At 44.2% G+C, this 22,813-nt stretch overlaps 1 protein-coding gene across 2 annotated transcripts in view; it reads left to right on the top strand.

The window, feature by feature from the left end:
* Window positions 1-22,813, top strand: part of NCKIPSD (NCK interacting protein with SH3 domain) — a 98,825-nt gene that overhangs the window by 16,835 nt on the left and 59,177 nt on the right. The window contains exon 2 of one of the 2 annotated variants that reach the window (XM_073351428.1): window positions 20,955-21,067. The exons of the other annotated variant lie outside the window; for it this stretch is intronic. Coding sequence (XP_073207529.1) covers window positions 20,955-21,067 — 113 coding nt within the window. The remainder of the gene's footprint in view (window positions 1-20,954; window positions 21,068-22,813) is intronic. 2 annotated transcript variants of the gene reach the window in all.

The raw sequence follows: 22,813 nt of genomic DNA, 5'->3' as shown, positions 1-22,813 counted from the left end.
TATCATATAATTATGAAATCTATTGGAATATAAATATTGTACTTACATTTCAGTGTATAGTGTATATAGAGCAGTCATTCTCTGTAAGAAATTTTAGTTTGTACTGACTTCACTAGTGCTTTATATGTAGCCTGTTGTAAAACTAGGCAAATACCTAGATGAGCTGATGTACCCCCTGGAAGACCCCTGCATACTTCCATGGGTATGTGTACCCCTGGTTGGGAACCACTGCGTTAAAGGGTCAAATGCAGCTTTCAGGTGGACACGGCACTTCCATTTACTTGAAATCAATTAATGGTATAAGCATGCATCTTGAGAGCACAACTTCATCCTAAATAGCATGGGTTTGGTTATTGTGTTTGAGGCTGTTAATGGTAAGGGAAGAGAAAGGAGTATGAAGGGAAGATACAAAATGAAGGTTTGGTGTGTGCTGTTCTCCTCAAGGGCTTCAGGAAGCACTTTAGTAGATTGGTTGATATTGAGGATGGAAAGTGTCTCTGGGGTGACTCAGTCAATTTTGCTGCCTCCCCATCACATTCAGTGTCTTGCAGCAGTCAGAGTTTTAGTATTGGTTTTGGAGCACATCCCCAATAATGCCTAGCCTCAGCCTTGAGCCATTTATAACTAGTTCTCATCTAATTGTCCATTCATTGTTTTTGGTTTTTCCGTTTCTGCTGCTAAGTTTGTATTACTACTTCTTGATCTGCGATATTGAGATTTCGGATCTGTTTAATCAAGAGATCAATTAAAGTTACAAAATGCATGCACTATTAAAGAATCTTTCCTACTGTTTATGTCTGAACAAATGATAGACCATTGCTTAATTACAAGGGAAGAGTTGCTGTTTCAGACACACCATCTGTACATTGCTCTTACTAGGTGATGTGTCCCTGGAATGGGCTGTCCGTGGTGGGGAGCAAACACAGATGTCCTTGTTTTGAACATTACCTATTTGCAAGCAAGGTCTTTACTTCTGGTCTGAGGTTACATTGCACGTGGTGTTTGTGAGCAAGTATGCTCTTGTGGTTAAGGTACAGGACTTGGAGTTAGGCTTGTCTTCACAGACTTGGTGCATGACTGTGCAGGTCTCTCAATTTTTCTGTATCTTGGTTACACCTAGCAAAGGACATGCAAGTCAAGAAGAAGTTTCTTAATTACATTAGGAGCAAGAGAAAATGAATACCTACACTTTCCTTCTACTTAGCGGGGAAAGAGCTAATAACTGATGAAGAAGGCTGAGGCGTTTAATGCCTGTTCTGCTTTAGCCTTCACTAAAAAGGTTAATGGTGACCAAATACTCAACACTACTAATATTAATAAGGGGGAAGGAACAGGTTAAAGAATATTTAGATGCGTTAGAGGTATTCAAGTTGGCAAGGCCTGACAAAATTAATCGTAGGCTACTTAAGGAACTAGCTAAAACAGTCTGGGAACCATTGGCAAATCTCTTTCAGAGCTCATGGAAGATGGGTGAGGTCCCAGAGGACTGGAGAAGGGCAAACATACTACCTGCCTTTAAAAAGGGGTCAGTGAGGACTCGGGGGATTATAGACTACCCAACCTGTCTTCGGTGCCTGAAAAGATACTGGAACAATTTATTAAACAATGTTGAGGATAATAGGGTTATAAGGAATAGGCAGCATGGATTTGTCAAGAGCAAATCATGTCAAACCAACTTAATTTCCTTTATTGACAGGATTACTGGCCTAGTTTGTTTGTTTTTGTTTTGGGGGGGAAGAGTAGACATGATAGATCTTGATTTTTAGTAAGGTTTTAGACAGTCTCACATGACATTCTTGTAAGCAAACTAGGGAAATGTGGTCTAAATGAAATTACTATGAGGTGTATGTACAACTGGTTGAAAGACCATACTCAAAGCATAGTAATCAATAGTTTGCTGTCAAAGTGGAAAGGCGTATCTAGTGGGGTACCACAGGGGTCAGCCCTGGATCTGGTAGTGTTCAGTATTCTCATTAATGACTTGGAGAATCCACATAATACTAGATAAATTGTTCCAATAGTTAATCACCCTCACTGCTAAAAATTTACACCTTTCTTTTTTTTTCTAGTCAGAACTTGTCTTATTTCAACTTCCAGTCTTTGGGTCTTGATATACCTTTGTCTGCTAGACTAAAGACTCCAGTATCAAAATTTTCTTCTCCTTGTGGGTACTTACAATCTGTGATCAAGTCACTCCTTAACCTTCTTTGTAAGATAAATTGATAGTTTCTTGAGCCTTTTACTATAAGACATGTTTACCCATCCTTTAATCATTCATGTCATGTAAATATTGGGATTATGCTTAGTCTGAGTCAGAGGTGGTTGTGTGGGGCTGTCAGTGGGTCTCCACAGGGGCTTCTGGAGTAAGGTGGTGGTGCAACAGCTTACAGTTCAAAGGGACTTTATTGGGAAGGGAGAAAGATGCCACACTTCTTAAAATTCTGTTTGCAACTGACTCATAAAACATAAGATAACCAAGGCTCCAGTCCCAAATACCATATCCTAGTCCCTTGCTAATCTGAGGACATTCCTTGCATGATCCAGGCATATTTATGTGGCCATGGGAAAAATCAAATCCCAGAACATAAAATAAGCTCTTTGTCTGACAGTGAAATTTGGAAAACAGATGAATCTGTCTGTTAACATCATTGTTACTAGAGCTCTGCTTCTGTTCCAAGGAACAGCCTTGCCTTTCTCTTCTCCTCCCTGTACAGTTTAGATGTAAATAAAAATAAACAGAATTTTTAATAACATCTTGGCTTGTTCCCCAGTGAAGGATTTAAACTTCATGTCATTCCAAGCCAAGATTATCTATTCAGTAACTAAGCTGTGGGTCTGGGTACTAGTAAAAGAATCAATTCCACAAGGGGTATTATTAGAAAAAGAAATACAAATAACTTTAATACAGAACCATAGCACTGTACAGTCTTCAAGAAAATTGGACGTCGGAGACAAGATCCTATATAGCCAACGTCATAACCCAAATTTTATGAGTCATAGGCTCTAGTGGAGCTATATGTGCAAAGATTTTAAATTAAATGCATGTGATCTATAGTTGTTCCAAAGGACAGGGCAGGGGGCTTAATCTGAAACCTTTTTTCTTGGCAGCAGGCATTCCAGTTTTGTACTTTATTTCACTACAAGATGCATTTTGAATACAGAATTCTTACTGTTGCAAGAGCCAAGTGTGTCCACTGCCAGCTTGGTGACTGACTGGTACTCAAGCTATAATAGATCTACCCCAGATCAGTGGATTTCATTGTTTTTCATTTGATCTGTTATTTATAGTAGTGTTTGTTGCAAAGTGCCTTGTTGATTCAGATGGGGTAGGAATGCCCTTTCCAGTCGAAAAAAGAAAAGGAGTACTTGTGGCACCTTAGAGACTAACCAGTTTATTTGAGCATGAGCTACCTTTCCAGTCGAGTTTATTTAATTGCTGGGAGAAGAGCAGCCTTCTCTCTGACTGTGTGTTAAATGTTTTGCTGTGGTCTCTGCATACAATGACTCCTCTTTGAACAAATGCAGTAAACATGCTGCACTGCATGGAGGAAGGAAACTGATCTGACAAGGGTGGGTGACAGACTGTAATTCTTCTCGCTGCATGTTGGACTTGTGGTTATTCGTTAAATGTGTGCACATGGATTACTTTGTCATCCCCTTCAGGAGTCAATGAGAATTAACTTCTGAAGGGGAAGGAGTAGCCATTCTCAAGTCTTGGCAAGTGGACAAAGATTACAGTTATGCCATCAGGCAAGGTAGGAAGAATTTTGAAACTAAATGCACCCTCCCCAAGTGCGTGTATTAATGGGGTTCAAGGAGCAGCAGTGCTACAATAGAGAGATGGGCTCAGCATGTTTCCCACTCCCTCCCCTAAACTTGACAGTCAATACAGAAATCTCCATTTGAACCCTTTGCCAAGGTGTTGTCGAGTTTCACTTTGAATTACTTAATTGTAATAGTTTGCATATCTTTGCCCTTGTATATCTGAAGGACCCCAAACCATTTTACAAACACTAATATGTTAAGCCTCACAACTACACCTATAAGGTTTGGTAAATTTTATTTTCATTTCACGGATGGGGAAACTGAGGCAGGTGACATGTAGGTGATTTGCCAAAGACCACCCAGAGAGTTAGTGTTGGAGCAGAGATTAGAACTTGGGTTCCTGACTCCCAGCCCTGTGTTCATCTTTAGCCCACACAGGCTGTGTGTTATAGAAACTTGGTGTAAGTGCTCAGTCCCCTTTTCTGGCTATTCTCTTCCCATATAGGACTGAGGATGAATTCATCTGTCCAGTTGCTGCATCTTTCTTTTGGCTGGGAGCAGGGCTTTCTACGTCTTTGTTGCTCCGTAAATGGGATGATGTAGGAATACCTGACCTTCTAAATCTGCAGCCTACATAATCTCCATTACTGAGAGGAAGTGAGAATCCTAGATCAAGGATGTGAAATGTCTTGCATCTGTCTTGAGGCTTGCCTGGACTCTTCTGAAATGAAGTGCCCCCTTCTCTGTATAGATTGGCCAAGGATTTCCTAATATGGGTGTGAACAGCTTCCTTACCTACCCTTGTGGTCTCCAGTGGAGTAGCTGTGGGGAAAAGGCTTCATGAGACCACAAAGCCCAGCCAGTGGGGTCTTGATGAATAGGACTTTGCAGGAACTCATATAAACCTGAATGTCTTGAAATTTACTTTTAGACCTCTATTTGTCTCAGAGACCTGTATGGGTCAAAATAACATGAAATTTGGTCTGCTCACAATGTTTCCATTATTAAAATGCTAAAATCCAGTGAGGAGACTGGATCCTGTCATGTTTTGGCTCCCATAAGGCTTCTTGAGGAATGTAAGGAAGTCTGTGGGGATGTGAAGCAAGTCGTAGTCCTACATCCTGTTGCTTAATTGGTGTGCTAGTGGATTGCCAGCCTGAGCAACTGGTGCAACAGACAATTGTTCCTGCGGTAGAAAGTCGTCAAACCTGCAGTTTTTCAGTACAGAACTGTTTGACTAGTTGTCAAACCCACCATCTCACTGGATGGAAATGACTTCTTATATGAAACTAGCCCCTTGGGAGGAATCAAAACCATGTTTCTTTTCAGCAAGTTCAGGAGAAGGGGTGCTCTGAAATGCCAGATGTGTTTTAAGAAATTGTTTTTTTTTAAGTGACAGTCCCAGTTTAGATCTGGTGAGACTGGGTTCCTCAGAGATTTTTGAAGATGAATGCAACTTTTTCTCAACTCTTTATTCTAGAGCTCAATCTTTGGACCGTTTTGACTTTGACCACCCCGTATCCTGATTGTGTCCAATCGCATAATAACTGCAAGAGCATTACATTCCAGAGTAGCACAACTTCACTTCTGCTGTTGGTGGCTCTTGAATAAATAAGAACTTTGACTTTTATGGAAGAGACCAGCCAAACCAAATTCCCTCTGATTTATTTCACACAGCAAAACCTTTGTGATACAAAATGTGTGAGACTTGTCATGTGGGATGAATGGAAATGAGACTGAAAACATGATTCATCAGCTACTGCATCTGTTTCTCTGTATTCTCCCCCTTGCCCCACCCCCCCGCACTCTCCTCCCCATCGTGGTCTGGAACAGTATTTTGAGAAAAGATCCATTACCACTAAAAGAAAGATAGTTGCCCTGGACCCAAGGCTTATTAACTTGCAGTAGTGATGAGGGTTTGCTCCATTTTAAGTTTGTATTCACTTCCTGCCATGTATGGTTAATCTAACTGGGTAGCTTGCTTTTTCTTGTGAAAGAACAAAATACCGGATTGTGACCCCTAAGAGCCCCTCAGTACCAACTGGCTGAGAGACCAGTGTTCTGTGAGCTCCTATCAGGCCTGACACACTTACTATACCTAACACTTTACTGTCATAGTATTTATCTGTAAAAAGTGTCAAACGAAAGCTCGTGACACACCAGTCAATAATATTGCGTGATTCATGTACGGATGGTGTGTACAGAGTTGTTTGTGCGCTGGAAATATGTTCCTGAAATATTTTCAGAGTCAGACTTTCCTGAGCTTTTCAGAATCAAAGGTATTGGAGCTGACAGCTCTTTTCCAGGTGGCCAGAAGAAAGCAGAGTTCCTTGAAGCTTTTCAGTTTTAAATAATGAAGTTTGTGTCTGCCCTAGCATCATCTTTATTGACTAACAAAACCCCCCAACCCTACAGCCCTTTACATTAATTGTTGGAATTGATTTCAGGCTTATTTCTTCCATTATCTTGATGGCATGAGATAAAAGCAGTATTAGAAATAATTGTGTGGCTGTTATTCCAAAGGATGATCTTGTGTGCTCCAGTAGGTGGGGGGATGGAAGGAAATCGCCTCCAGCTGTGAGATTTGGGAAGTCTAAACTTGTTTGTGGTTAAGCTTTTCTTGTAAGAGCTCCCCAGAGTGACTTGGGCTGGCTTCAGGGACTACTGTATGAGTGGACCACATTTTGATCTTGCTGTCTAAATTCTGAAGCTCTGGCTCAGACGTTTCACTTCTTTCCAAGACTGGGGATTGCTGTTTGCCTAACTCCGGTGTAGTGGCTTCCCGAAGAATGCATGGCAGGGAATTGAAACAGTGGCACGCCAGGCCTAAAGATGAACTTTTCTTTTTTAGTGGCATCTGTCAGATTTTAACCCCAGATGCGCTGCCACCTTTTTAATCTTTACTCTGAAAACTTGCTCCTGCACTTGGGCACACATGTGCTTGTTAAGGGCTTATTGACTTGTGCAGTGATATTATCCTGGTCCTAAAAGTAAGGATAACAGTCAGCCCATGTTGTGCTCTTGTTTCAGAGGGTCTCACTGTTGATTAATGAGACTCCAATTGACAGAAACGTTTAATGTGCAGCAACTACCTACCAGACCCCCTTCCCCACAACGTTATAATTAATTGGCTGGAATCCTAGAGCTCATAACTGACTCATAGATTCCTAGATGCTAAGGCCAGAAGGGACCATTGTGGTCTTCTAGTCTGACCTTCTGTAAAACACAGGCCAGAGAACTTCCCCAAAATATTTTAGAGCAAATCTTTTAGAAAAATATCCAATTTTGATTTAAAAATTGCTAGTAATTGAGAATCCACCTTGACCTTGGTAAATTGTTCCAATAGTTATATACCCTCACTGTTAAAAATTTACTCCTGATTTCCATTCTGAATTTGTCTAGCTTCAAGTTCCAGCAGTTGGGTCATGTTACACCTTTCTCTGCTAGATTGAAGAGCCCATTGTCAAATAGTTGTTCTTTGAGTGCTGGTCCCTCTGTGTACTCCATGCACCTGAGACCGGAGAATTTTAGCAACTAGTATCCATGGGTCTTTGCCTAATCCCTTGCTCTCCTTGTGCTCCATGCTGAGGGCCTAGGGGGCAGTGCAGAAACCTCTCAAGTTCTTCCTTACTGCCACATGGCCTGAGTCGGAATTTCCAGAACTGAAACTCTGACAATTTTTTTTTTAATATTTCAAAGTTCTTGTACAGTTAGTTGCTATTGTTAGTAGCTTTTATCAGTTTAGATAATTAAAATCTCTGCCCCAGGGGAATTCTCCGCTCTCCTGATGCAGGATTTAGAGTATGTACAGTGTTCTGGGCTTTAAGAATTGTGGTTCCTGCCTCCGATTATTTTTTAGTCAGCAGTGACCGCTAGCACTGCCTCTCTTTCCTCGAAGTTCATATCTGCACTACGTACGGTACCTGCCACTCCTTTCCGAGCCAGATGCGGCAGGCAATAGAACTCCAGCTCTGGAAACACCTTTGGAACATGCCATCAGGCCCCGGCCAAATCCAGAGGAGACCCCTCTGTACATTGGTCTGAGACATCAGAGCTCACCTCCTAGTTCAGTGTCTGACTCAGGAGGAGAAATAACTGGAGCAAAGGACCTTTCGTCTGGGCCTTTTCATGACAGTAAGACACAAGCACTCTCATAAGCTTAAAAACAGATCCCCCTCTAGACCTACGAAGGGAAGGTTTCCCTCCCCAACCCTGTCCAAGTCAGGTGAGTCCTCATGCCCAGGACACAGGGACTTAAGTCCTCTTAAACCAGGGATCTCAAACTCGAATCACCATGAGGGCCACATGAGGACTAGTACATTGACCCGAGGGCTGCATCAATGACACCCTGCTGCCCTGCCACCACTCCACCCCTTTCCCAAAGTCCCCACCCCAACTCTGCCCCCTCCCTGCCCCTATTTCAACCCCTTCCCCAAATCCCCGCCCCGGCCCCGCCTCTTCTCTACCTCCTCCCCCCTCCCTCCTGGAGAGCACTAAGCGCTGCTAAACAGCAGGGTGGGAGGAGAGCTTGGCAGCATGCAGGAAATAACTCTGGGAGGACACAGAGGGCTTGGCGGGCCGCAGGAAATAACCCGCGAACCGCGTGTTTGAGACCCCTGTCCTAAACCTTGTGGTCATGATCAGAAGGCACATAGAAGCAAGGCCCCTTCAGTACCACTCTCCACATCGTCAATACCGAACACAATACTGATTAAGACAAAGTGTTGGGAGCTAAGGACTGTGAATCATTTGTACTGATGATGATTGCTTGGTCAGAGGCAGTACTGTAATAGCCCCAGCAGAAACCACCAGTTATTAAGAATCCCTGTACATGGACACCGGTGGTGCAGAGCGATGAGATGCAGCCTCCTAAAGCTTCAATATCCTAAACCACTCCAGAGGAGGAGCCCATTTCCCATTCCATCTGCTAGCTACAGCTTCCTGACATCCGAACTGGTAGCACTGCTGATGGAACTGGACCTGACATTCTCATCATTGGGAGAGTCGGGGCATACCAGTGGAAAAAATATTCCACTCCAACCAAAAGATACTTTAGTTTGCAGCTGTGTTTCCTGTAGTAGCAGCACTATTCATCTGTGACATTGCACTCCATAATGTTTTATGGAAATATGCTTAGGAGTGTGGATATGATGTAACTGGAATATGCTTTATGCAAAAGACCTCTTGTAAGGTATCATAACAAAGTTTATAAACTACTGAATATATTCCTCCTATTTGCATTCATGTATCATTTTTGTATCTGAAGCTAGAGATATGAAGTATAATTCTGAGGTCCTCTTTTAATTAAGCGAAATGTGGGCCATTAATGGTGGTTTAAAATCTTGATGGCTCCCATTGACTAGGACAATTGGTTGTAAATGTTTTATTTTCCTGCAAACCTTCCTGTATGCTTTGTGGGCTAACCCAGGAAGAATGGAGACAAGGGATCTTTGTGACATGATACTGGAATCCATCTTAATCCTTTGTACTTTTCCATTGATGAGGTGGGGGTGGGGACAAGCACAGACAAGATTCTCGCATTGTGCCAAACCTATAAAAGGGGATGGAGCAGGACAAAAGAAGTGGACAGTCATGAGAAAACCCCTGCTTACCACCTGAGATGTCTGATGTAACTAACAAGGGCTTTACACAGAGTAAAATGGATTTCTTTGGGGTTTGGATCCCATTGGGAGCTGGGTGCTGGAGACAGGTAACCTGCTGAGCTGTTTTTAGTTAGTCTGCAACTTTGGGGGCGTGGCCCAGACCCTGGGTCTGTGTTGCAGCAGGCTAGAATGTCTGGCTCAACAAAGCAGGGTGCTGGAGTCCCAAGCTGGCAGGGAAAATGGGCTCAGAGGTAATTTCAGCACATCAGGTGACAGTCCCAAGGGGATCTCTGTGACCGAACCCCATCACACCATCATCTTCCCATATGTGGACAACTGGCATCTTAAGGCAGGACACGTCCAAAAATTCATAGCATGAAGCTTGTCGCTGCACCATTTCTTCGCATCTGCTATGGGCAGATTTATAGATCCATTTATGCACAACCTTTGTACGTTGGTTCAGATTTGCCTTACTCTCCTGGATCAGATGGTGTCATGTACTTACATAATGCTGTTTGCCAGATGTCTCTGCTGCCTGCTGGTTTGGCTTTGAACAGTATATATACAGAGCAAACACAATATGAACACTGTAGTGACCATCTCCCCATCAAGATGAGGGCCTCTCTGACTCGGTGGAAAGAATCCTGCAAATTACTGGTGGGAGGGTTGTAATTAGACCTCTCTGTAGGTAAACTCTCGGGCCTGGTGTACACCTAAAACGTAGGTCAATCTAGCTGTCGCTCAGGGCTGTGACAAATTTCAACCCCTGTGCAATGTAGGTACGTCAGCCTAACCCCCACTGTAAATGAAGCTACATCAACAGCAGAATTCTTCCATCAACCTAGCTACTGCCTCTTGAGGGAGTGGATTTACTACAGCAGTGGGGGGGGGAGAACCCTTTCGATGCCATAGTAAGTGTTTACACTACAGCAGCATAGCTGCAGCAGTGCCACTGTAACACTTGTAGTGCAGATTTACCCTCAGATTGCATGCTGAATATAATCTGTGTCCAGTCCACTGGGGGCTCCTTTTCCAGCCTGACCGTTAACTGGTCCTTTAGCTGGCAGGGTGTCTTTGATCCTCAAATCCAGAATAATCCTTGTTTAAGGAACTTCTTATGGCCTCTTTAAAGTTTGTGCTGATGTTAATGAAAGGTGGGTAGAAAGGAGCAGAGTCTTCTCTCAGGCCCTAGGGTTCTGTGACAACAGCTGCTAAAAAGGTCCTTGGGATTTTCTGTCTAGTTTACTGTTTTGTGTGCAATTCTCACGTCTGTCCAAAAAAACATTAACTGATGACTTTCTGCTCCATCTGCCCCTTGATGGTAAGAAGTGCCTTTTCCTCATTGGTGGCTTTAATAAAGTACATACGGTTGTGTTTATGGAGCATATACCTGAAATCTACATTTGTGCTCCATGTGGCAGACTTAGGTTTTGTCTGGTCTAAATCCACAGCTTATTTGCCACCCTCATTGATTCCTGTCTCTCAAATCCCTAGCTTTTCTTTTTCTGCACCTGGCCAGCCCTGCAGGTGATAGAGGTGCTGTGAGACTGCTGGCAGCTTCCCTATAATAACTGCTTGCTGATGGTTGCTATCGATCTAGCAGCAAGCAATGGCTCAGGGGAGTGAGGTCAGCTTTATTTTTCTCCCTTCTCTCTCCTGTCAAGTCAGACCCTCTCTTGAAATGGTTGAACCAAGCTGTAGAACTTGCTGCTAATATCTGTGCCTGTGGTTATCGGCAATATGAGCATTGACAGCAGCACAAGGTTGTGATTTTTTTAATCCCCCACCCCCACCCCGGGGGGAAGAGAAATGACTGGTGGGGGAAGGGACACAAATAAAAAAAAAACTCTATGCAAAATGATATTAAATAAAGCACAATCCACAGCATGTGATTGATCGTGTAAACGTATCCTTCAAACATAAAATTGTCTAAAATGAAAAGCTTGAAATTCTGTAAGTATACAATAAAGCCCAATAAAGCTTTGTATCTTCCCCAGTTTTTTGTGCCTGACCTTAGATACTGATATAATTTTACCATTTGTTGTTTGGTTTTTTTTCCCCCCAGCCCTAGTTTGCTACAAAGATTCGACCAATCCTACTGTGCTGCAAACACAGTCGATAGCTGCTGAGCTGGGTATGCAGAAGAGTTCTTTTGAAAAATGACAGCATTCTAAACTCAGCTGTTCTGTCTACCATGATTTTACCTTCCATTTTCCACCATTTTGCTGCAGCCTCCTTCCTAAACGTAGATTTGGGTAGAAATATGGGTCTTAAATGATAGAAGAGAAGAAAGGAACTCCGCTTTAGGTTCCATCAGCCATGTTTCAGCTGTTGATTCCTCTTGTGGACTCCATCCTATGACCTCTGTCTTTAGGATGAGTCATGTTTGCCAAGTAATGGAAAGGTTCCATAGCTTCTGTGAATAGTCTTTTAGTTTTCTCCTTGTGTAGATCCAGTTCTTTCCTAATCAATTCAAGACAGATTTCAACTGAGACTACATCAGCTGTAATATGGCAAGTACCTCTAAAACCACCTTCAACTGCTTTTGTAAATTAGCACACACTTTGTATGACAACTGTGTTTTGACCAAAGTTTCCTTGTGATTTGTAGACATTTCAACATACTTGTGGTAACTGGATGCAGATAGAGCCCAAATATCACTGAGGAGCTGGGGCATCAATCCTCCTTTTTCAGCCATTAAATTGGAAGCTAATGGTGGTGGTGGAAGAGTTTTTGGATTTCTGTAACTACTACTACTACTGTTGGGTTTTTTTCAGTGAAGTTTAAATAGAATGCCGAACACCCATATGTCAGAAGTTTAGAATAATTGTCCTTGAGGAATTCTGTCCTTTTTCATAGCTTCCTTAAAGACCATCTCATACTTTTCTCTTCATTCTTGAATGGCATCTTCAGCAAACACAGTGGTCTCCAGTTTCCTTTTCAGCTGTAGAAACAATAGCTGAAAGAAGGTGCCTGTTGTTCCCTGTGTAGGTGTTTGTAACCATCACAGGTCACTTCTCAAGATTGACTTACCATTTTGTTCTTGTGTCGATGTGGATTCTTTTTGTTCTTTAATTTGTTCTCTTGTTTCACCGCTGCCGTCTAGTAGTGGATATGTGAATTTAAATCGGTTTTGAAGAGCATATTCAGGGTGAAGTGCTTCAGTCATTTCTTTAAACTCTTCATCTTATATTTCATTGAAGATTATGTTAGTGTAAAGGGTGCAGGTCTGATCTGTAATAAGTTATAAATACTGTATCTGACATAGTCATTATCCTGCTGGGTTATTGGATGAGTTTGTTGCTGCTTTGTTAGCACAAATATTAAAGAATAAGACTTTCTCAAGCTGTTATCTTTCCTAGGTAACGTCCATCTCTAATCTTTGGGTAACAAAGAATTAGTTTTGTGTTGTCAGTCCTTGGATGCATCTGCACTGGAAAAATAAATATTCTGATTTCAACAGTGCTACTGCACCAGAGCTAAGCTGCTAATGGAGGGCTTGGTGTTCATACTACTGTCAGGAGACCCTGAGCAATGACTTGACGGTAAAATCATCTGAACCCCTGTCCTTGCCTAGGGAAGATTGTGGAATCTCCATAGTTTAAGAGCAGGTTAGACAAACACCTGTCAGGGATGGTCTAGATGATATTTAATCCTGCCATGAGTGCAGGGGACTGGACTAGATAACCTCTCGAGGTTCCTTCCAGTTCTATGATTCTACGCTATCTCTTCCAGCATTGCTGGCACGGAAGTAGCTGCACTGAAATGTGCGAACTGACTTTTTGCTAAAGCACATGATCAGATGTCCCCATGATCATGAAGAACTGGGAGAGACTGGAAGAGATGGAATATTGTTACCTTCTGTCTAACCTTCCCAAAGGCAAGGAAAAGCTTGTTTTAGAAGGGAGAGTTTGCAGGGCCTGTCATATCTGTAATGGGCCAGTGCAGTAAATATGTAAATCTTACACACATGCGTGTGCACAGAGCATGGCTGTAGTCCATGTTCACTGTCAGCCCATAAGAGTCTATTTGTCTAGAGGAATGCTTGTCTGAAAGGTATGATTATTCTGGACTGCGGAACAAGTTCTTCGCTCTGATTGCATTTAAAGACCCCAGGCATTTTGCAGAATGACGCTTGCAGATGAACGCAAAATGAGGAAGGAGGAAAGTTATTTTGGTGGTATTGGGGAAGTAGGGAGGGAGGACTGTTGAGGGGAAAGGTTATAGTGCCATTGTAGACAGTACACGCACTGGGGTTTTCTGAGAAATGCTAAAACCCTGAATCGACTTAAATTTCTCTTCCCAGTACTGGGAGAGGGATAGCAAGGATACTGACCTTCTGGATTTTATTTTTCAGTAGTGGGGAAAAAAAATCAGATTTCAAGGGGGTTTAAATATTTCCTTAAGACAAAAGTGTCCTCAGCAGAATGAGGATGTCAGATATGAGAAATGCATACTGATGTCCATCCCTGTCCCTTTGGGATCTGGGAAGGGTGCGCTGCTCCAGTCACAGATTGAAATGTGTTAGTGATCGGCTGTGCATGGTGGTACAAAGTATAGATCTGTATTTGCCTCTCCTTCCCCCATCATAATGTTTGCTATCCATGCTACGGGGTGGAAGAGGAAGCCTGCAGACCAGCTCTAGCGACATGCTTCCTGTTTGCTCATGCTATTAGTAGAGAGAGAGAAATACTGATTTATTGAAGGTTCTATAATTCCATCTGCTACGCTGTAAAGAAGGAAACCTCCATTCTTATCAACTGTTAAAGTGCATGATTTAAATGTAACCTGTTTGTTAAATGAATTTCACATGCATAAGAGGAGATTCTTGTGTTTTGAGGAGCCCCATTTTATAGGCTATAGACTGAGGTATAACTAGTTCAACCTCTTATTACTAGTGGGGGCAGTGACTGTCAAAGTTAACTGCTCTTCCCTCTGGCTTGCCTTTGGTGTCCAGCCTAGGTGCCAGGCCAGTTGTAGTGCACAGTCTCTCTGATGAAATTTCTTTTAATTGATTTAACAAGAAACTTGCAATTAATCTCTCTTCTAGTGCAACCTTCTTCTGGAATGACAATCAGTATAAATGCTTTTTCAGATAAAATCTCAGTCACTACTGTCATGGTTACCAGGCTAGCTGCACCACTGTCCCATCTATGGATCTTATCAGGTGCATCACCACCTAGTGTCAGGTCTCAAGCCTTTAAAGGTATGTCTACATTGCAGTTAGACACCCATGGCTGGCCCATACCAGCTGCCTCAGGCTCATGGGCCTCTGTCTGCAGGGTGTTTATTTGTGGTGTAGATGATCTGGCTCTAGCTGCAGTCCAAGCTCTGGGACTCTCCCACTTCTCATGGTCCTAGAGCCCGGGCTCCAGTCCAAGCCTGAAAGTCTACACTGTAATTAAACAGCCTTGCCCTGGAAGCCTGAGTCAGCTGGCATGGGCCAGCTGTGGGTTTTTAACTGCAGTGTAGATGTACCCTAACTCCTTGGATGGAATTCTGCAGTTCACCTGCTCTGACTGGGACCTGGATTACAGCCCTTGGGCATCAGCTGTGACTACTTCAGCAGGTCCAACTGGGTTTGGCACCCAAAGCTCTTTTTCTCTGGGTGTCTGTGACACTGTATGTTTGCAGTGATATAGAAATAGCTTCTTCAAAAGATACAAAGTATTTAGGGTATGTCTATAATGCAGTTAAAAATCTGCAGCTGGCCCACGTCCGCTGACTCGGGCTCGTGGGTCTCTTTAATTGCAATGTAGACTTCTGGGCTTGGTGATAGGATGCCAGAGTTTGAACTGCCTGAGCCCAGAGGTCTACACTGCAATTAAAGAGCCCTGCAAGCCCAAGTTGGCTGTAGGTGTCTAATAGCAGTGTAGACATACCCTTAGAGCAAAGTGTAACAGTAAAAGGCCTACACTGATATTAGTTACACCTTCATAAGTCCCTCATATCCCAGTTAACTCTGTCTCTAGCAGGGTTTAGCAGCCTGCTCACATCATATGTCTCTCCCTATCTCTGTGAGTCTTCCCAGCTGTCAGCTTTTCCTTTCTGACCCAAAATCCCCTCTCCCTTTTCTATGGTCTCTTAAATTTTTTGCCTCCTTTGATCTCAGCCTTGGGGAAGGTACCCCATTCTAGCCTGGATGGAGCCATCAATTGCTATCTTAACTCCTTTACAACTGTGCAATTGAAGCTGACTTCTCTGTGTCATTGTTTTACATTCCTTGCTTGGCACCTCTACAGCCCCCTTTGGTTTAGCTGTATGTGTTGAGCAGGCAGCAGGACAAAATGGAACAGGGAAACTGAGCGACACACAGTATTAATCAAAATATTTTCCCAGTTCATCACAAATACATCTCTAAAATATCAGTCTGACTCCATCCATGTTAGCTAAGAGTATCCTATTGATTCTTCTTCTTAGAACACTGCCTGCACTATTGTTTATAGTTGTGGCTCGAAGGCCCAGTCATGGTCCACCGCTACATTGTACAAACGCAGAACCACAACAACAACATTTCCGTGTAGGTGGTTAGAAAAGCAAGGAACATCTGAATAGACATGTGAGTATGCCTTGCTGCATCCTTGTGCATTCACTTCCCCACCTGGGGATATATAAGATTGCAGCTTCAACCACCCACTCACTTTCTTCTGGTCACCATAGTCAGTGTGTCCATTTACTCCCTGTCAGCCCTCGTTCCCTTTCAGGAAAGTTTACCTTTCCTTGTCTACACAGTTCTTTTCATAGCCCGTACAGTCAATAGCTAACAAGAATTTTATAGTTCCAGTGACCATTTAGTTATATTTAGGGCTCCATGATCCAGGATCCATACTGTTGTGGGCCTGCTGATTTGGTCTAAGTCAAATGCATGGGCATCACACTGTGCCCTCCTGCAATACATCCATCCAGGGATACACGCTACCTGCCTTACTTCCCACTACTTCAGTCTTACTGTAGATGCTTGATCGAAGATAAAGGCTGGTCTACGCTAGACAGTTAGATTGACCCAGCTATGTTGCTTGGGGGTGTGAAAAATCCGCACCCCTGAGCAATATAGTTAAGCCAACCTAAGTCCCCATGTAGCCAGCACTAGTTTGGTACAAAAATTCTTCCATCGACCTAGCTACCTCCTCTCAGAGGGGTGGATTTACTACAGGGAGGGGAGAACCATCCTCTCGCTGTAGTAAGTGTCTATACTGAAGTGCTACAGTGGTACAGCTGCAGTGGTTTAAGTGTAGGCATATGGTAAGTGATGGCTGGGACTATGCCTTATTATCCACAGGATGGAGGGAATGATTGTATAATGGAATGCCTCTGAGGGAGATGTCAGCAATGGAGGTCAGACTCCACACCTCTGGTTCTAAATGCATGAGTTTCTACTGCCTGAACTGAGACCTGCTAGAGCAAAGTCTGTAGCAGATTCGTAAACCTCTGTATAGTCCAGCCAGCAGAGTGTTACAGAGCCGTGCTATGCTAGTGTGGGTTACATGTGCATTAGCAGTGTGCATAAACCCCAGCTGATACTACTGCTCAGAAATTCTGCCCTCATGCTCCCAAGCCCCATAAATCACCTGCATGCAGTCATCTCAAAGAACCACAGATACTATGCTAAGTAATGCTCTTTTTAAAGTACAGTGGAAAAAGGAGAGAGAAAATGGAAGTAGAATAGACCTTTAAGTGCAAATATTGTTCTGAGTTTCTGAGATGGCTGCTGGTTAAGTTACAGGGGGGAAAGAATTTGTAGCTAAGACATTTGCAATTCTAACTATGAATTTTGCCTTTACAGAATCCATGGTCCTTTCCGACTGCACAGAATTTTTCTCTCTTCTCCCAGTGGAGCCTTGCCAATGCCGTTTTGATTGATTAAGAAATGTAGGAGTGACTTATGCTTGCCATTCCTGGCTAGTCTGGTTTTCAACCAGAACACCTGGTCAAAAAGGGACCCTGGCAGCTCCACTATTAAAAGTCCAGTTGGTGGTGTAGCGGGGGCCCAGGGCTAAGGCAGGCTGCCTGCCCTGGCTCCGTGAGGCTCCCGGAAGTGGCTGCCAGGTCCCCGCAGCCCCCTAGGTGCATGGGCAGCCAGGGAGGTTCTGCATGCTGTCGCCAGCTCCACAGCTCCCATTGCCTGAGAACTGTGACCAGTGAGAGCTGTGGGGGCAGCACCTGCAGGTGTGAGGGCAGCACATGGAACCTCCCTGGCCGCCCATGCACCTAGGGGCCACTGGGACGTGGCAGCCCGCACTCCCCCTCCTGCACCCCTCGGCCCCAGCCCGGCCCCCTCCTGCACCGCAAACCCCTCATCCCCAGCCCCACCCCAGAGCCCGCACCCCCAGCCGGAGCCCTCACACATACCCTGCCCCGCAGCCCAGAGCCCCCTCCTGCGCCCCAAACCCCTCATCCCCAGCCCCACCCCAGAGCCTGCACCCCCAGCTGGAGCCCTCACACCCCACACTCTAACCCCCAGCCCGGAGCCCTCCCACACCCTGAACCCCTCAGTTCTGGCCCCACCTGGAGCCTGCACCCCCATCCCAGAGTCCATACCCCCCTCACTCGAAGCCGCTCGTCACCCCAGAGCCTGTACCCCCAGTCAGAGCCCTCACCCACCTCCCACACCCTAGCCCGGTAAAAGCAAGTGAGGGTGGGGGAGAGCGAGTGACAGACGGAGGGGGGATGGAGCGAGCAGGGGTGGGGCCTTGGGGAAGTGGTGAGACAGGGGTGTTCAGTTTTTTGCAATTAGAAAGTTGGCAACCCTAGGTAAGAGAATGGGATATATAACACATAAATAGAGTTAACAGTGTGGTGGATTGCAAATTTCAAGTTAGTTCTGTACCTTGATTTTGTTGTTTCATTGCTTTCCATGGGGATTAGCTGGATGGTAGGGCACAGGAATGTAGGGGGAAGGAGAGGCTGCAGCAAGCAACCAATCAGCAGAAGGTATGCAACATAGTTATACAGCACTGCAAGCATGGTGCTCAAATGACCAAAGGTGTAGTCCTTGCCCTGAAGAGCTTCCAGTCTAAGTGAAGGTGTAACTGAGCAGTGATTAACTAAAAGCACTGGGCCTTGTGGAGGGTGAGATGAATCACCATAAAACCATGCAGTGGCAAGATTTGGCAGTGGTGCACACTTTGTGTAAACCCTGAGAATTGTTTTAATTGTGCGGTTTGACGCAGCGAATGGCTATACAGGGAGTTGAGTGCGTCATTTGATACGAGCCCTTTGACCAGTTCAGTGGTGGTATTGAGGGGCTGTGGCAAGTGCTGCATCACACTTTTCAGCCAGGACATTTGGAAGCAGTGCAGGGGCTTTGCAGGTGGAGGGACTAAAACATTTTTATAAGAGGAGATGTTGGCAGCTTTCAGAGAAGTAGCCCTCCCTACCCTGAGGAGGGCACTGAAGGTTTCGTTACTGTTATACTTTCCCAGCCCCAGAGGGGAAACACAGCTCACCTAAGGTTTCTCCTATCTTTTCAGAACGTGAAATGCCGTCTCTGAAATGCTTTGCCTTTCCTTCCTTCCTTCCCAAACACTGCTCTAAATATATTCAAGTAAGCCCTGCTTTGGCTTTTAAATTAGATCTTTCATTAGAGGTGGAAAAGCCTGCCTAGGAGGGGGAACGGTTGGGGGGGCTTTCTCCCAGGGTGCATGCTGGGCTGTTTGAGGTAGCTTAGCCCACATCTGTGGTGTTTAATGAGCAGATATTTTTATTTTAACATACTTTGGATTTGTCTCCTATAAAACCAATTCCCCTGCTGTTTTCTCCTTATCACTTGTTTTACAAGAAAACTAAAAATGGTCCCTTTGAAAAAAATGAAGTGTTTCAGAGAGGCACTTTCATTCCCTGCCTTGTCTGGCATTTTTCAGTGTTGTCTGCAGGTTGCTGTAAATACACATTTGGCTTAGTAATTAATCAATGCATAAATAATACACAGTGTGTTATCGGAGCACGCACACCAGTGCTGTGGAGGCAGCGCATTCTCCCGCTGTGGAGAGGGATTGCCTTGTGCTGCTCTGTAGCAACCCCCCATGGCCAATTAAGGTGCATCCTTGATGAGCTTCCGAATGCTCTTTGGCCAGATAAATGGTTGCTGTGATGTGGGCAGGGGGTAAAGCAAGGAAAAATGAAGGAGATCTTCAGCATTCAGACAGATGGAGTGAATGCCTGATTAAAACCAAAAAACCCACATGCACTGAGCTAAGAACACAGGCATGGTTATTTAATGGTCAGCACACTCAGTTGGGAATTAATACTCCTGGGCTATCTATATTCAGGGTTCTACTATTGACTTGTGACCTTGCACAAATGACTCACCAATACACAGTCTACCCTGGACTTCAGTTGCCCTGTGCCTAAAAGTGAGCCTTGCGTAATGATTGTAAAGCACTTAAAGAACTTCAGGTGGAAGTGCTGAATATGTGTAAAGTCTTAATATACAAAACAGTTTAGGAATATTTCAAGCGTAGAGGCCAACTTGAATCTTTCTTGTCCTTTCATTCCAGTCATTCCTTGTAGTGCGAGCCATTTGGCTCTGGTCCAACCTGCCTTTTGTGGATATGCACCTAGTCTGGTTTTTGTAGCATAGTGTCTGCCTCCATCTCCGCTAAGTGGGTTGGGAGAAATGGATCTAGGATTTGAAGTCTAAACAGACAAAGCCATGGTGCAAAAGCACTGGGGAATAGAAGGTCCCAAGTCATGTTAAAGGAAGAATGAACTGTAATTCAACGCGGTTGGGGAAACTGCTTCGGTTTTAAATCCTGCCGGTGAGGTGCAGTATTGGTTTTGAGAATGACAAAGTTAAACCTGTTCCAAGGCTTTTGAACATGGTCTGACTGATGAATTAGATGTTTTCTGTTGTTTTTCTTCTTGAAAAGCTGGTACTGTCAACAAAAAAAGTGATAAACTGGCTGGCAGGCGTGTAGCTAGAAGAGCAAATGATACAATGATGACTTGAGTGGGAATCTGGAAAAGCCATTTCAGCAGCAACTAGAAAACTCGCAAGAAAAATGTGAATAAAAGAGCAAACGGTACTGTTTGAACTGGCATGAGAAGTTCTCCAGATACTTGGTGTGCATGTTACTCCAGAGGTGGAAAAGTATAGCAGAAGGGAATAAGCATGGAATAAATTGTGTTGCAGTGGAAACTCAAAAGCTTTCTGTGGCAATCTGAATGTGAAATTGATTTGAAGAGCTGTTCCATGCTCTTTGCAATTGATGTTCATATAACAAATTGTAGGAATTCAGGGCCCAAAAGGCAAATGCATGGAGCTGTGGTGTTTTTTTCATCTGTAACAATAAATCTTGAATAGACAGTGCATTTTGTGTACACCTGCACATTTTAAAAAAAAATAAATTTTTTAAAAGTTGATTCTTCAAAGAGGTAGGGAACAGACCAGGACAGTTGACACTGGTTATCACATGCTGTGGTTCTGGACAAATAAAGCCTTTCTCTTATTTCCATTAGTCATCTGAGTTCTCTGCACTGCCTGCTCCTGGGGATTTCTTATGCTGTCAGCTTCACTTACTGTGAAGTACGATGGAAAGGAATCTGAAAATGAAGACCTGGTAACGTGTAGCGTGTTGTGTTCCTTAGGTGCTGGAACAAGATGTGGTTTTGCAGTCCATTGACCGAGCTATTGAGGCTATCCACAATGCAGCTATGAAGAATGGAGGCAAATACAACTTGGAGCAGAGGGATGTTCTCCAGTAAGTACAGCCAATAGCTGGGACAGATGGGAAAAGAGCTTGAGCTGTCGAGTCCCAAAGAGGCAGGGAAAGAGTGAACGTAGTGGTACAGCCACGGTAGGAGGTTGTTCACTGTTCCAGTCCTGGGTGTAGTTAATAAGGGATGGCCGGGTTGGCAGTTGGTAATTGGAACACCACTGCTGTTAAGTAAACAAAGGACTGAAGTACTTGGGGAGCCCTCCAACTCACTGATGTGAGAGCCAGGTGATGGACAGATGAGTCTTCAGTCACCACTGCAGCGTCTCCTCTCAATCTCTGTCCACAATTCCATTTTCCTCTAAGCAAAGCAGCTTCTCCAACTCACTGGGCACCTGTCTGCTAATCTAACCCACTGCAGGTGGCTTGGAGTGTCACATCGGCTAAAGGCTTGCTTGGCAGTTCTCTCTACAAGTGCGAGGGAGATGGGGGGAGGAGGAGAATACTCTGGTTCAATTGCAATCCGGGTTTGGGGGAGAGATTTTGCATCTTCTTTGGCCATTCCATTTTGCCCTCTCAGATGCAGCTGCCCCACTGGTTCCTTTCTCCCTGCCCCCAGGCTGTTAGGTCACTTGGCCTCTAGATCCTTATCTTTAAATCTGCTCGTGGTTAAAACATGAACAAGAGGACATCTCTCCCCTAAAGTCAGTGATGCAGTGTTAAGGTCTAGAGACTCCTTGTTTCTCTCTGTCTGTTGGCCCTTGCTCCTCCCAGGGTGAGGACTCTGCCTTCCCTGATGATAGCACAGTAATTGTACCTTCTGCAGCTGCTGTCCAGCCAGTGGCACTGAAACAACTAGGCACTTTTTAGAAGATAGCTCAGAGAAGTGATACTTCAGCATCTTGACATTGCTACAAAGTGGTTTCAAGGCTGAATTTGCCAAATGCATCATGTAAAGGAAACTGTGCAGCTAGTAGAATCACATATAATTCCCCTGCCCTGAAATAAAAACCCATCTGAACAGTGGTGGTCACTGCATCATGCATGGCTTGCACCTCCCCTCATTGGGTGGTCTGAGTTGTGCTTAATGCTCCAGATGAAACGGGATTGATTCCATAGGCACTGATGATTTTTGTATGTGTATGTTCACCCACCTACCCACAAATGCACAATTTGTGGTGGTTGGCTTGGAGAATGGCATCTCTAGAAACTTTCTCCACTGCGAACAATGGACCTCAACCCCCTGCATCCCTCAAAAAAAAGTCCAGACAGATCACTGCATTGTACACACGCTTTTCTCCATGGGAGAGGGTCTGAGGGAGAATAGATCCACACATGACAAAGGTCAGCCACATTGCTTAATGCACTTCCATAAGGCTCTGAGACACTACAGTACTGAGGACAGTATAACAACCTGTATAGAATACGAAGAATAGATATGTTACCTTCAGCGGGCAGCAATTGCAGGGTGATCCTTTAATAGCCCACTCCTGGGGGACAAAGAAAGTGTCATTTAAAGGTGGAGAGAGGCTGAATTGGTGTCCAGAGCTTGCTGAAGTTGAGTTTCGCTGGGAGGGGCATGTTGACAATTTGGTGTATTTGTTTCTTTCCTTCATTGCTTAAAAATGTAAATCTATTGGGATTAGCAAACTTAGTGTTTGAGACAGGGATGTCAGAGCATGGTGTCTTTGTAATACACCATTAACAATTGCTTGCTAGGAGACTTTTGATACCTTGAGTTATGGATTGAGGCATCTCTGCTTCACCTCAAATCAAACAATCATGGACATT

This window comes from Lepidochelys kempii, chromosome 7 (assembly GCF_965140265.1).
Source record: "Lepidochelys kempii isolate rLepKem1 chromosome 7, rLepKem1.hap2, whole genome shotgun sequence".
Classification (NCBI taxonomy): domain Eukaryota; kingdom Metazoa; phylum Chordata; order Testudines; family Cheloniidae; genus Lepidochelys; species Lepidochelys kempii.
This window is presented reverse-complemented; position numbering and strand designations above follow the sequence as displayed.